This window comes from Cryptococcus depauperatus, chromosome 2 (assembly GCF_001720195.1).
Source record: "Cryptococcus depauperatus CBS 7841 chromosome 2, complete sequence".
NCBI classification, from domain to species: domain Eukaryota; kingdom Fungi; phylum Basidiomycota; class Tremellomycetes; order Tremellales; family Cryptococcaceae; genus Cryptococcus; species Cryptococcus depauperatus.
Genome location: NC_089469.1, coordinates 490718 through 503835, shown reverse-complemented (window position 1 = coordinate 503835; position 13118 = coordinate 490718). Strand labels below are relative to the sequence as shown.

General features: G+C 44.9%; 4 protein-coding genes across 4 annotated transcripts; 2 read left to right on the top strand and 2 right to left on the bottom strand.

Moving 5' to 3' along the window:
• Positions 1-11: 11 nt before the first annotated feature.
• On the bottom strand, positions 12-1331 carry L203_101432 (uncharacterized protein; the record flags this gene model as incomplete). The annotated part of the gene is made up of 6 exons (XM_066210873.1): positions 12-227; positions 286-384; positions 441-799; positions 854-970; positions 1033-1183; positions 1260-1331. 6 exons carry the CDS (start codon positions 1329-1331, stop codon positions 12-14), a joined length of 1014 nt encoding a protein of 337 aa, XP_066066970.1.
• A 219-nt stretch (positions 1332-1550) lies between these two features.
• On the top strand, positions 1551-4398 carry L203_101431 (uncharacterized protein; the record flags this gene model as incomplete). Its single annotated transcript, XM_066210872.1, has 9 exons — positions 1551-1782; positions 1831-1896; positions 1945-2291; positions 2348-2479; positions 2530-2545; positions 2602-2721; positions 2770-2888; positions 2943-4134; positions 4187-4398. 9 exons carry the CDS (start codon positions 1551-1553, stop codon positions 4396-4398), a joined length of 2436 nt encoding a protein of 811 aa, XP_066066969.1.
• Positions 4399-4460: 62 nt separating this feature from the next.
• On the bottom strand, positions 4461-6891 carry L203_101430 (uncharacterized protein; the record flags this gene model as incomplete). Its single annotated transcript, XM_066210871.1, has 2 exons — positions 4461-6718; positions 6765-6891. 2 exons carry the CDS (start codon positions 6889-6891, stop codon positions 4461-4463), a joined length of 2385 nt encoding a protein of 794 aa, XP_066066968.1.
• Positions 6892-7130: 239 nt separating this feature from the next.
• L203_101429 (uncharacterized protein) lies at positions 7131-12282 on the top strand (the record flags this gene model as incomplete). Its single annotated transcript, XM_066210870.1, has 11 exons — positions 7131-7258; positions 7309-7366; positions 7414-7550; positions 7599-7674; positions 7721-8426; positions 8475-8767; positions 8819-8976; positions 9032-9444; positions 9496-9863; positions 9914-11658; positions 11715-12282. 11 exons carry the CDS (start codon positions 7131-7133, stop codon positions 12280-12282), a joined length of 4650 nt encoding a protein of 1549 aa, XP_066066967.1.
• Positions 12283-13118: the final 836 nt, after the last annotated feature.

Sequence of the window (13118 nt, the reverse complement as noted above, 5' to 3'; positions counted from 1 at the left end):
CCATACCGCCATCATTCATTATCTGTGGAAAGCTGTCGACGAGGAAGAACAGAGTAGGGTTTACGAAGGCCAAGACGACTAATGATATCTGCGGGCATACAGTATACTGGATCTATATCTTGTAGCCCTGGATATCCTAGTAATGAAAGACCTGCACAGCCAAAGATGGTGTGAAAGACATCAACCCAGTTACCCGGCCTATCGCCTATGCCGCCGTCATCCAAGTCCTGTTGACCGTCAGCCATGATCCAGTGAGCTTAGACAAGCGTCCATAACAAGACTAACCTGGGCACTGAGAATAAACTCAGTCAACTTTGTGGCATTAACCCAATGAATTTTGCCAAGAATTGATAGTGATGCAAGACACCACCAGGAATAGCAAACCTGTTTTATATCAGCTACTTTGAAAGCGTCTTTAACAGTAAAAAGAAGTGACAAACATCTTCGAGCTTTTCGGGCCTCCCATTGAGCCCTCCATTAGGCAGTTGTCTTTCCGAAAGCCACGCTCCCGTCAAAGAAGAATCAATAAGGTCTTGTTTATCCAATATAGACAGAGCTGCCACGCATACCCATACCTGTCCGGAATGGCTTTCGGCACCTGGTCTCGTCCCAAATCCTCCATCAAAGTTCATACAGTTTTTGATGTTATCTGTGATACTCTCTCGTTGTTCTGGTAATAATCTGTCTAGACGGCCAAGCAGAGAAAGGCAAGAGAGGAGAATGTAGGAGAAGCGAGTGTCAGATTCACCCCACTTATCGCCAGCGACAGAGCCGTCAGGGTTGATGAGCGAAAGCAAAACTATTCCAGAAAATAATGAGCGCAAGCTGATTCTCAATCAAAAAGTCAGCCCACATGCGGTTATACGGTCAATGTCGGCTCGGTCAAGGGCATCTTCCATCAGTAGGATCTGAATTCCAGAGAGTGTGGCTAGTATATGACCATCGTGTTCAGGATGTGGTCCAAAAGTTCCTATCGTGGCCTAATCAACAACAGATAGCTCCAGATCAGTCTTCTCCGACGGATACACTAACCAATTTCTTCGTCCCAACAAGATAATACATAATCGATAACGTCCTCCTTGTCCAAGGCCTCAGGCTGGCCCAAAATGTACAAGGCGGTTAAGCCCCAGTATATGCCATTTAGTCGAAGATGAGATGTTTGATGATAAGCCAAGTCTTTCTTCTATTGTCCAAATGATAATTGTCAGTGTATTTAAAGACAGAGGCAACGACTATGGAGGATGGAAGGATCAACCCACCTTATCTAAATGTTGAATGTACTTGATGTGTAATTGAATGTTGAGAGGCGATATGCTGATTTCAGTCGACATTTCTAATAATGATTTGTTATAAGATGCCTTTAACAATTGTAAAACCAAGCATTAATAAAGATGGTGGAGGTGGAGGTGGAGGTAGTTTGCTGTCAAGAAACTATCTTTCACTTTGTCATGTTTTTCATCTTGTAAAAGCCGTATATTGATTTCAATGATACAAAAAGCAGCCGTCAAGGGCACAGTATAGCATGGTTGCCTCGATATCATCTACAAAGCATGGCGGAAATTCAGCTGCTTTCTCGCCCTGTATCAACTACTATCCGCTCTTCTGTTATTCTTCCGAATATTTCCCAAATCTTTTCAGAGCTTCTTCAAAATTCTCTAGATGCTGATTCTACGGTTGTCTCCTGCCATATCAATCTCACCAAAAGAAATGAGGGTCTCAGAATAGAGGACGATGGATTCGGTATCACTCGTGAAGGGCTGAGCAAAATAGGAAAAAGGTTTCGTAAGTAAGGGGAGATTTCATCCAGAACCATGGTGACATCGCATGAAGGAACCAGCAAAGGGGTACATGAGGATGGCCTAGGTCCAGTAAACTTTTATGGGTTTAGAGGCGAAGGTGTGTTTCCTGTCAACTTCACATTTCCTACACTTATTTTTCAACTAGCTCTGGCTTCTATTGCGGCTCTTTCTCTTTTGGAAATCACTACCAAAGAAAAATCGTCGCAGGTGCTTAGTAAAGTAATCAGAAATTCAAAGATACTGTACGAGGGCCGGCATCCCAATGGTCATATTGCGGGCGAACATGGAACAACAGTGGTCGTAAAAGACATATTTTGTAATCTACCTGTGAGAAGGGAAGAATTAGCAAACACTAGCGCTACAGTGTTGATGGGACAATTAAGACGAGTTGTGGAAACATTAGCATTAGGAAATCCTCATGTAAAATGGGCAGTTTGGGAGAAGAGAAGTGAAGCAACGGGAGAAATGAAAAAGATAATCAGCATCAATCAGGTAAGACACCAGCACGTTACAAACACCATTTGTAACTTATCATATAATTTGTTTAGTCCTCAAGCGCTCTTAGTGTTTTCAATACGTTGTACGGAAGCGCCCTTGTACGACATGTACAAAACGTACGAGTGACATCCGGGGACAGAAGGATAGATGGATTTATCAGTGTTTATGGTGATATCTCCAAGGTTTGTCTTATATTACAACTGTTTAACGCTTCAAGCTAAGCCTCCAATAGACGCATCAATACCTATGTCGGTTGTCATCTTGATGTTTACCATGGGTATCAATCTGATTTTAGAGTTCTCAGTTATCAATGGGCATCACATTGACCGTGGAGATCTACATGAGCTGATAGCTCGTCAATTTGCTAAAAGCAAGTTTACCATCTTTGCGCTTTCTGGAGAGCATGAAGAGGCTGGATACACTGGTGAGGAATTTCATCGAGCATCTTAGAATAGAGTTGATGTTACAATAGCTAGCAAACGGTCCCCACGAAGGCTAGAGAGGCATCCTGTTTATGTTTTGAACGTGACGTTGCCTTTCAGTGAACTTGACATGTCTTATGAACCAAAAAAACGGACAGTGGGCTACAAGGCAAGATTTTGATGCCAAATATAAGGTCCTTGTTCTGACAAGTCTACTTGATAGCATATGGAATTTCTAAAAACTATATTGCTCGCAATCGTAAACGAGTTTCTTAAAAGAAATGGGTACTCATCGGACCGTTCAGTGTCTTTAACACCAAGTTTCAAAAACCGTTCCTTTTGTCGCGCAAGTCTGCCCATAACTAGACCAGGGTCAACCCTTGCCAAAACATCCTTGTTAAAAACATCGTTATCTCATTCTCGCCCATCGTATCGTGATATATCTGCAAGTGCTGTGTCAAGGCGAATCTTGACGAAACCATTTGAGCCTAATAGCTTTCAGCAAAGCTTGTACTCAACCGTTCGCTCTCAGATACCCAATATTCCGAGTATGAATGAGAGCAGCACAAACAAGGTTAAGTGGACTGATGGCTTTGCATGTGAAAAAGAAACCGGCGTCTTTTCTCTCACGCATCCAAACTATCCCTTGTCAGTGGAGCCCAAGAGTGTCTCAAACAGCCGCAATCAAAGTCTAAATCAACCAGATGATACTTGTCATAATTGTACTTACACTTCCAGCCCAGATAATATTCAACCTCTCTCTCTTCTTACGCCAGCATCTTCTACTATTCCCTTGCAGTTAACGTCACTCTCCAATGCGACTGTCCTGGGACAAGTCGATAAAAAGTATATTGCAGCCATCATTGACTCTACGTCCTTCCCGGCTTTATCTCTTATCGATCAGCATGCAGCCGATGAGAGAGTAGAAGTGGAAAGAATCCTACTAGAACTCTGTAAGGGCTTCACACAAGGGAACCTTAAAGTCCATAGGACGGAAAACACAGCCGACAGTGACGGGCTAATGATTACACTCACTCGTCCCGAGGCAAGCGTTCTCTCACAACCAGGCGTAGTTCCTCTCTTCAAAAGATGGGGCATCGATCTTCGCTTACCGTATGACTTATTGGGAATGGAATATGTGCAGGTCAAAGTTCATACGGTGCCCAACGCTTTTTCTTCTCGTCTGAGCAAGAAAGAGGGCATTGAATTGACAAGGCTTGTGAAGGGCTATTTATCCACCATAGTGGACAATGCCGGTGAGATAGATGCGTTTCTAAGAAGCCTTCATGTGCAAGACGTTGCTCGTTACAAGGAAGAGGACAAACAGGACAGATGTCACAGCGGAAATTGGAATAATGTCGTACGTTTCATGCCCCGCGAATTGCTTGAGCTGGCAAATTCTAAGGCTTGTCGAGGTAACGTCTTCATTAAATCTTACTTCAAATCATTTCTAACCAACTTCAATAGGTGCAATCATGTTTGAGGATCGACTTTCTCGAGATCAATGCTCACGTCTTCTTGAACAGTTAGCTGGAACGAGATTTCCATTTACGTGCGCACATGGAAGGCCAGTTATGGTACCTTTATTGATTCTGAAAGGGTACAAGAAAGAGTCAAAAAGAAGAAGATTTATTAATTGGTCCAAATTAAAAAAGGAAATGGAAGAATATGATCAATGAAATGAGTGAGAGATGTGGTATCCCCATGTTGTATGCATTTACATTGGCATTTATGAACTGCTTCAAACACCACTGTATCGTTTTCGCACTCTAGGGTCCTTCTCTGTGCTCAGTTCTTCCCACCATTCAGGCCATTTCTTTCTGATTTCTCCCATCACTCTTTCAACCTCTTGCACTTTTCTTCCTCTTTCACTATCCCTTCGACCAAACTTACACAAAAGCCTGATCGTGTCTTTATCTGGCCTTGGAACCTTTCCACTCCCCATCTCAACACACGCCACTCTACACGCTTCTTCCAGTTCCCCACACCGGCATAAACACTCTATCCAAGCATCCCAGTGCTTTTTTTCCCAAACCAGCGCCCACTTTCTTGCCCAACCCCAAGCTTTTCGTGCTTTGTGCAACGAATAACTCCATCCACACGCGTCAAGGATCACATTCACACTTGCACTGTACACTTGTTGCACATTCTCTGGAGGTTCTCTAGCTCTTCTCTGAACAAGCTCATCCCAAACTCCGAACGCTTCCGAGAAGCATCCGACTTTGTTGTAGGCATCCATGAGAGCAGTGAGAAGTGGAACATCGGGGGAGATGATGGGATCAAGTTTAATCAACGTGTGAATTTTGCTGATAGAATGAGCGAGGCTGGCAATTGTCTCCTCGCAACCTAAGGTTTTTTGACGACGAATGCGAATTGCAAGGAGACCGTATTGTTTGAGTAAAGCAGAAAGAATATAAGAGTCTGGTGTGTAACCAGCACGGTTCATATCCTTCATCATACTGATAAAGAGATCCGACGGTGGGTATAGAGAGTTTTTCCAACTGAGAGATAAGAACGTAGTTAAAATAGCAGAAAAACCCAGCCTGCCAATTGCTGTTGAATTGAGAGCATAGAAGTGCGAATATACATTGTATGCTGCCGTATGATCTGGTGATGCTCGCATGAGAAGAATGAGCAGAGATGTGAGATTGATAGATGTAAAATCGAGAGACAGGGCACGCATATCATTAAGCAAACGAATGACGGATGCCATGGGTGGTGGATGAGTACGAGCACAAGCAATAAGAAGCTTCTCATAAATTATTGCTAAGTGCGAACGAACAGTTGCCTGCATGAGGTCCACTTCGCTTGCGACACCCATAAAGTCGTCGTATATGCGCAGAGCATCTTCAAGGCGTCCCTGTTTTCGCGAAGAACAAAGAGCAATGATGAGTGTACTAGCCAACTCAATGTCGCGAGGAAGTCCTCGTCCCTGTGACTCCTCATAGAGCTGCAGCGCGACTTCAACAGAATCGCGGTTCTTGACTCTGAGAAGGTATCCCTCTATCATCTTTGCCCAAACGCGCCCACTAGCTATCGATTTGCACATATGTTCTGCTAGCTCTATCGCAGTAATCATTTCCGGGTACAATACCTTTGAGCGGGAATTGATTGAGCGATTGATGTTATCAAGTGCAAGTGCAAGGATAGCATCTTGAGGGACTTCATAACCTATACCGCTCATATTCGCGACAATAGTCTGGAGTTTGGGGACATCATTGATTGCAATATAGTAGAAGACGGCAGCCTCCCACATTGGTGGCTCTATATTCTCCGTCGTTGAAAGATTCCATCCATCTATGATTTGTTGAGCTTTTTCGAAAAGACCGAGGGAGATGTAGGCACGCAATAATGCAGCCTGGATTGTTCGGTTTGACAGCATTCCTTGCTCGCCCATCTCTTCCAGCAGAGTTTCAAGGCTAATGTGACTGCGATCAGGATCAGAGAATAAGACTTGGAGGATCATGGCATAATCCTCGGGAGCGGCAGTAGCCATCCGCCGAAAACATTTCACTACAACATTGCAGATGGACGCATCAACGTTTGCTGAAGCATGAAGGATCAGTCTCCAATCCACACTTCGAGGATCCATTGCCACGGCTACCAGTAGAGCTTCTTTCACCAGTCCATAGGTACAATAGCCACAGATCATTGCTTGCTGGTGCTTAACCTGTATTGCGTAACCGAAACAACTGTTGAGATCATTATAGATCCGCCTAAGTAAGTAGAGGGCTTTTGGCGTCTCTGACGTGCTTCCTGCAAGAATCTCAACCGCTTTGAGAAGCATTTCTTCCGAAAGGTATTGTGATGGTTGAGGCTGTTTGATAATAGTATCATATGACTTTTTTAGACCTTCAACGGATCGGGATGTGAGTGCGTCAACAAAGCTGCCAGCTGCTGTTTCGGGAGTCTCCAGCCTGTTTCGGGAGAATAATGCAGTAAAAGGTGATAAAAGTGACGATGTGGAACTGCATCGCACTTGCCGAGAATGATTTCTTCCTAATAGGTATTAGCACAAATTTATCAAACAAGCATTACAACTTACTTATAGGCAATAGGTAGCGAGGGGTCAAAGTCGATCTTGAGTACACTTGGCGAGTATTTTTAAAAGCCAATTGGGCATTTTTCCTCTGTAGCAGACTTGCTGGATTACACCGTGCTTTGAATGGCATTGAAGACTCGGTCAGAACGTCTGTAACGCCTTTCTTACTCTTGTGGTCTCAAATATGAAGTTTAACAATCACATTTGCTAGAGTTGAAAAAGAAATGGCTGGAGGTTTGAAATTTACTTCCACGTCACGATATTTTGTTGATGGCCATCATTCAGATGAATAGTTTTAGTTAATCCTTTTAATTCTTCTTCTTCTCCCAAAGAGAAGAAACAACAACACAAAAGCTGTCAGAAGGCAGCATGTCCAACAAAAAGACTTTAAAGTCCATACGACAACACCTGGCAGACAAAAATTCAGAATCAGCACTATACGAGGCAACAGAGCTCTTAAAGTCTATTGGAACAGACTCACCAGATGCAGCCCAAGTGTAAGTTTATTGAGAAGAGCATATGTGAGAGCTGAATCGCTGCCATCTAGTCTTGTCTTCCGTGGCTTGGCCTTGTTACAACTAAAGAAAAATGAGGAAGCTGAAAAAGTGAGCTTCCGTCTTAATACTATACCTACCCAGCTGACATCCCCCAGTCATATTTGCATGCTTATCAGCTCGAGCCAACCAACCCGCTTGCAGTTGTAGGTCTTAGGAAACTCTATGAGCAGGGAGGCGACTGGGAAAAGCTAGCCAGGTTATTTGAAAACCAAGCGCAAACAGCATATGATGCGTAAGTAATTCGTTCAGGAAGTCAAGATCAAGCCAACGCCAAAAGCAGAAAGGAAAGCGAAATACTTGCAGATGCTCTTAAATCTCTTCTTGAAATAAGGGCAAAGCATGGTCCAGAGGAAAAGGCAGGTTTATTTGCCAACTTCAATATACAAAGCTAACAGGTCGCAGCTTTATTCTACACTTCATCTACTTTTACCTTCATCTCCTTTGGTCGGCCTTTTACAATCGTCAACTCCTCCAAAAGACTCTTATGTTCCTGTTGCAATACCCAAATATCCAGCGGCGCCTGATCACGTTCCTATTCTTCCTTCGCCGCTTCCGCATCCTGTGCACCTTGCAGGCTCATTACCGCTTGCGCTCATCATCCTCATCCGCACTGAAAACGCAATACATAAGAAGATTGGTGCTATAGTGGAAAATGGGCGCAAAAGACTCAAGGCTGGTTCAGAGAGTCAAGTTAGAAAGAATGTAGATAGAGAAATCCTTGGCACCGAGGGAATGAAGCTCATTGAATTATATAAGGAGGTTGGAGGGCATCCGCAAGTGGATGAGGTCGTCAGGAGGGAGGTGGAAATTAGAGAATTTGGTATTTGGAAAAGACTCGTGGCTTGTCTGCCTTCTGTTGAGGTAGACAAGACGGAGCCTGATATCAAGCCAACCTCTAATTTAACCTCCATGGCAAAGGACAAGCCTTCGGTTGAGCTCGCTGAACCGTCGCTTTTCAACTCGGAGACAACCATAATTCCTACAAAAAAACAAGCTCTTTCGCATGTAAACGAACTTGCTGACGGATTTGTTCTTCTGGGTATTTCGAGCAAAGGCGCTGAAGAGGGTTGGACTTGGGTGTTGGAAGGAAAGGATGAGCCAACTTTATGTACGTCTTCTCTCTACTGCACCACAAGCTGTAGCTCATAGATAATAGTCTATGATTTAGATTATCTCCATAAGTACATTAAAGCTTTTCCAGACTCTTTCATGGCGGAGTTTATCGAAGATTACTGTCGATGGTACAAAAGGCCCTTACCAGAAACGGAAGAGGATTTGGTAATGGATGTCCCAGTTGATGATGAATCGAAGAAAAAACAGAGCAAGAAAAGCAAGGGAGAAAATGGGGCTTGGGCAAAAAGGCGCGTCAAGCGGGAAAGAATGAGCGGGAATTATGCTGTAGAGGATGTAGAGCAAGAAGAGAGAGAAGGTCTCATCTCCTCCATGACTGTGATTATATTGTTTGTAGCGTATTTGAGTTTGGCTGACCTCAGAGTTTAGAGACTGGTAGGAAACCTCAAGAATTCAATTTTCGCGCACCGTGTAATGAGCAGAATTGCTCTACAAGATAAGGATTGGTCTAATACTATCAATTTCTCGGAACGTGGTCGTAAACTCCTGACCACTTTGGAAGCCGAGCGTGACACAACTCTTCCTAAGTGAGTCGTTAAGCCAGATTCGGTTGATTTAAGCTCTTATATTTATTTTTTACAGCGTCAAAGCCGATCTCGACACCATTCTTGGTGTGTCACTCGTCTCGAGCTTTCCTCCCAAGCACCATGAGCGCGCCACTCGATTGCTCAAAACTGTGCTCAAGGATTACCCTTCCAAAGTTGAAGCTCGTTTCGCTCGGGCACAAATCTATCAGTACGCTGGCGAATGGTCCAAAGCACGCGAACATTTCGAGTTAATTCTCGATCAAACTGAAGACGAACAGGAAAGAATAAACACGAAGGAGGAAATCGGGTGGTGTCTTGTCAATGAAGGGAAACTAGAAGAGGGAAGAGAAATCTTGGAAGAAGTTGTAGAAACAAGGGATAGCAAGGGTGAGAAAGAGAAGGAAGAGCAGGGAAAGGTGAGGGCAAGGGCTTGGTTCAGATTGGGCAGGACAGAGTGGATGATCGGAGGTAAACAAAATACTTCAATGTGCCAATGAACAAGCTGATGGATATTGCTAGACGACGAAAGTAAAAGTCATGCTGAAGATTGGTTCATGGCATCTATTCGAGCCTATCCTGATTATGCCTCATCTTACAGCTCTCTCGGTATCTGTTACTTATCCAGCACCCCCCCTGATAGTGAGCGAGCTCTCAAATGCTTCCAACGAGCTTTTGAGCTTGACGCTACTCAGGCCGATTCTGCACGTAGACTTGCAATTGGTTATGCTGATGACGATGAGTGGGCTAGGGTCAAAGCGATTGCCTTGAGGGTCATGGAAAGCGAAGGCGGTCTTGAGGGTGTTGCAGGCGGAGAGGTGTTGAATCCGAAAGGAAGATTTGCCCCGCATAATGGATGGGCTTGGAAAGCTCTTGGAGCAACTGAGATGGTACATTTATCGTCAAAAATGAAACTAACTTCAGCTCACATCATGCGTAGCATTATAAGAATTTCACTAAAGCGGCAGAAGCATTCCAGATCGCTCTTCGAGCTGACCCCGAGGATGTCTCTATGTGGGTGATGTTGGGTGAAAGCTATGTGAAGTGTGGTCGACACATGGCAGGCCTTAAAGCGCTCAATTATGCTCTCACGCTTGATCCTGGCAATTGGAGGGCATTGTATGATATTGGACAAACCCAATGTCAGCTAGGCGCATTCAGCATCGCAATTGAAGCGTATCAAAAAATATTAGATATGACAAAAGGCGAAGAGATTGGCGTCATAGCAGCTTTAGCAGAGGCGAACCTTTCACTTGGTAGGCAAACCGGTGCTGGGGGGTTTCGGGAGAGATCTAGGAGAGCATTCCACCGGTCAATTGAAATGGCAATGAATGTGTTGAAGGTAGCAAGGTCGCATAAGAATTGGGCGTGGAAGATTATTGGGGATGCCACTTACGAGCTCAGTGTACAGGAGTCGAATATTGAAGAAGCCCAAGATTCATTCGGAGTTATTCAGTCTGTGCTCCAATATCTCATCGAAGACGATGCCGATCGTCGCTCATCCGTTCCAGGCATTGGCCATGCGGCTAATCTACTACAAGACGCCATTTCTACAACTACCTCCCTTCAGACCTCAGTTTTTGCTTTCGCATATCGTGCCTATCTTCTCAAGAATGAGCCTAGAATGGCCAACTCTGCACTGTACGATTACGCTTGCGCCCTACATACGTTTGCAAACAAATCAGTTGATGGAGAGAAGAAGAAGCATTCTCTGAAGACGGCTATTAGTGTTGTGAGGACAGCATTGGACAGAGACGCGGGTGATGAAAAGCTTTGGAACGCGCTTGGTGTTATTTGCGCCAGTGTAGGTCCACAGCTGGCTCAGCATGCGTTTGTGGTATCTCTCGAGCTTTATAGCAAGGATCCCATTGTATGGGTCAACCTTGGTTATCTGTATCTACGTCTAAACGATTACGAGCTCGCCAACCAATGCTTCCTCAAGGGCCAAGTCATGGATCCCGACTATGCGCGAGCGTGGTTTGGACAGGGCTTGTTGGCAGAAAAGAACGGAGACAAAGAACACGCTCAGGCACTATTTGCTCATTCTGTTACACTTTCAGCCCAATCCTTGCTTGAAGCTGATCTTGCGCTTGCGGCATCCATCTTTTCTCACTTACTCTCTTCCTCAGCTTGGGTTGATCCAGGACTCCTCCTTCACCAACCTGCCTTTGCTCTCAAACAGTACTGTCACCAGCGTCCGGATGACTTTGCTGCTTTCCACCTGTATGCGCTGATCTGCGAGCGATTGGGCCTAGTCCAAGAAGCTGCCTCGTCTCTTGAGAGAGCCACTGCCATTCTTGAAGATGAGTTTGAACGTGCCGAATCCAGCAATATTGAAAACCTATACGCCATTGCCCTGTGTAATCTGGGCCGAGTTCGTTTCAGTGCAGGGAAATACTCTGAATCCTTGGACACGCTTGGGAATTGTTGGGAGCTGATTGCCACATCAAACAATCCTGGATCAGCTGCACTTCGAGCACAATGCAAAGGACTGCAAGGTCTCTCGTATTACTGGCTCGGACAAATTGATCAGAGTTTGGATGCCTTGCAAAAGAGTCTTGATGAAGCGACACAAAGTCAAAGTCGGGATGTCAAGGAAGAGGTCGCTGTTCTATTGAGCAGAACTTTATGGGGTCTGGGAGGAGAAGAAGCAGAAGAAATCGCCAAAGCTAGTCTTATGGAATGGTATGTCTCAAGTTTTTGACAAGATGGATCAGGCTAACCGTCACTCTATATGACAGTCTATCACTCGAGAAGCCATTACTTAGTGTCATCTCCACTCTAGCAGCTATTGCGTACATGTCGGAGGATGGTGATCTCATGGAAGCTATCCAATCAGAGCTTTTATCCCGTCCCCTTTCAGAGCGACTTCAAGATCCGTTTGATCAGTCCGACTTGGTCTTGTACCTGTACGCTGTCTTAGAAGGTCGCAAGGAAGATGCACTCAAGATACTAGAAGATGCCTTCCGAGCTGCCCCAGCATCCGGAAGAATAAGGAATCGTTTATCAAAGGCTTACATCAAAAGCGGAAAGACCAAAGAAGCTCTAGAAGTGATTTCGCAGGAGGTTAGTAGTGAGAAGGGGGCCGTTGCCGAAGTAAAGGCGGAAGAGGACAGACTCAGAGGTATTGCTGAACTTTCAGAGGGCCACGCAAAGGGAACAAGAAGAATAGCAAGGAGCGTGATGCTCGCACCATGGGAAGATGAAGGGTGGTGGACGCTGGCATGGGGAAAAAAGGTGACAGAAGAAGCTGGACTGTGTGAGGCTGAGGTTGGAACAGTCAAGTCACAAGAAGAGATGGACGGATAGGCTCTGGAAAATTTCAACGTGGGAGATGTACTGGTTTACAACATAGCTCGGTGTGTACAATGTATTCCATATCTCTTGCTCTCTGCTTTTTACTCTGACTCTTCCGCAACTATTTTAGTGTCCCAGACAACGGCATCTCTCAGCCTCGGCGAATTTACTGCATGATAGTTTTCATGGTCATGAGTAGCTGATAAGAATTTCCAATAACATCCACATGGATGTCTGTCATTGATAGGGATTATACAGACTTGAAATCCTCAAGAGCGATTGTGTGGTAAAACAAATTTAGTGACGACATTAAGGACAAGGAAACTGGCTGTTGGTTTTACTAGAATATATTTTTGGACAATAGCATGTGGTCACCGTGTGGTGGCTGCTGTCACCTCCATACTGTTGTCTATGACAGGACTACAGCGGTTACGACAGAGTGACTGTCAGCAATCTACCATGCAAGCGCGGCTGAAATATGGAAACGCTTGGTTGCGCTATCCGACTGCAACTCAAGTGCACACCCTATAGCAAAAAAAATACGGAAAACTTCAACCCGCGGCTCCGCTCCAAGCATCCACCATACATCTTCCATCCGCCTCAGCCTTACGGCACCACCAAGACGGAAATGACCAAGCTACTTTCAGGAATATCTACTGCCCACATGCATGGTTTCTAAAACCAAGGCACACCATAAGTATGCTCCTGAAGGCAAGGAGCAATAGCTGGAAGAGTAAGTCATGCATGACTATTTCCGGTTTTCGTTCCCCTCTGCCTATGCAGCTATTCTGCCAGTCGGCAGAAGATCCGGCTGGGTAATTACTCTATACTTCTTGCTTTTCAGACCC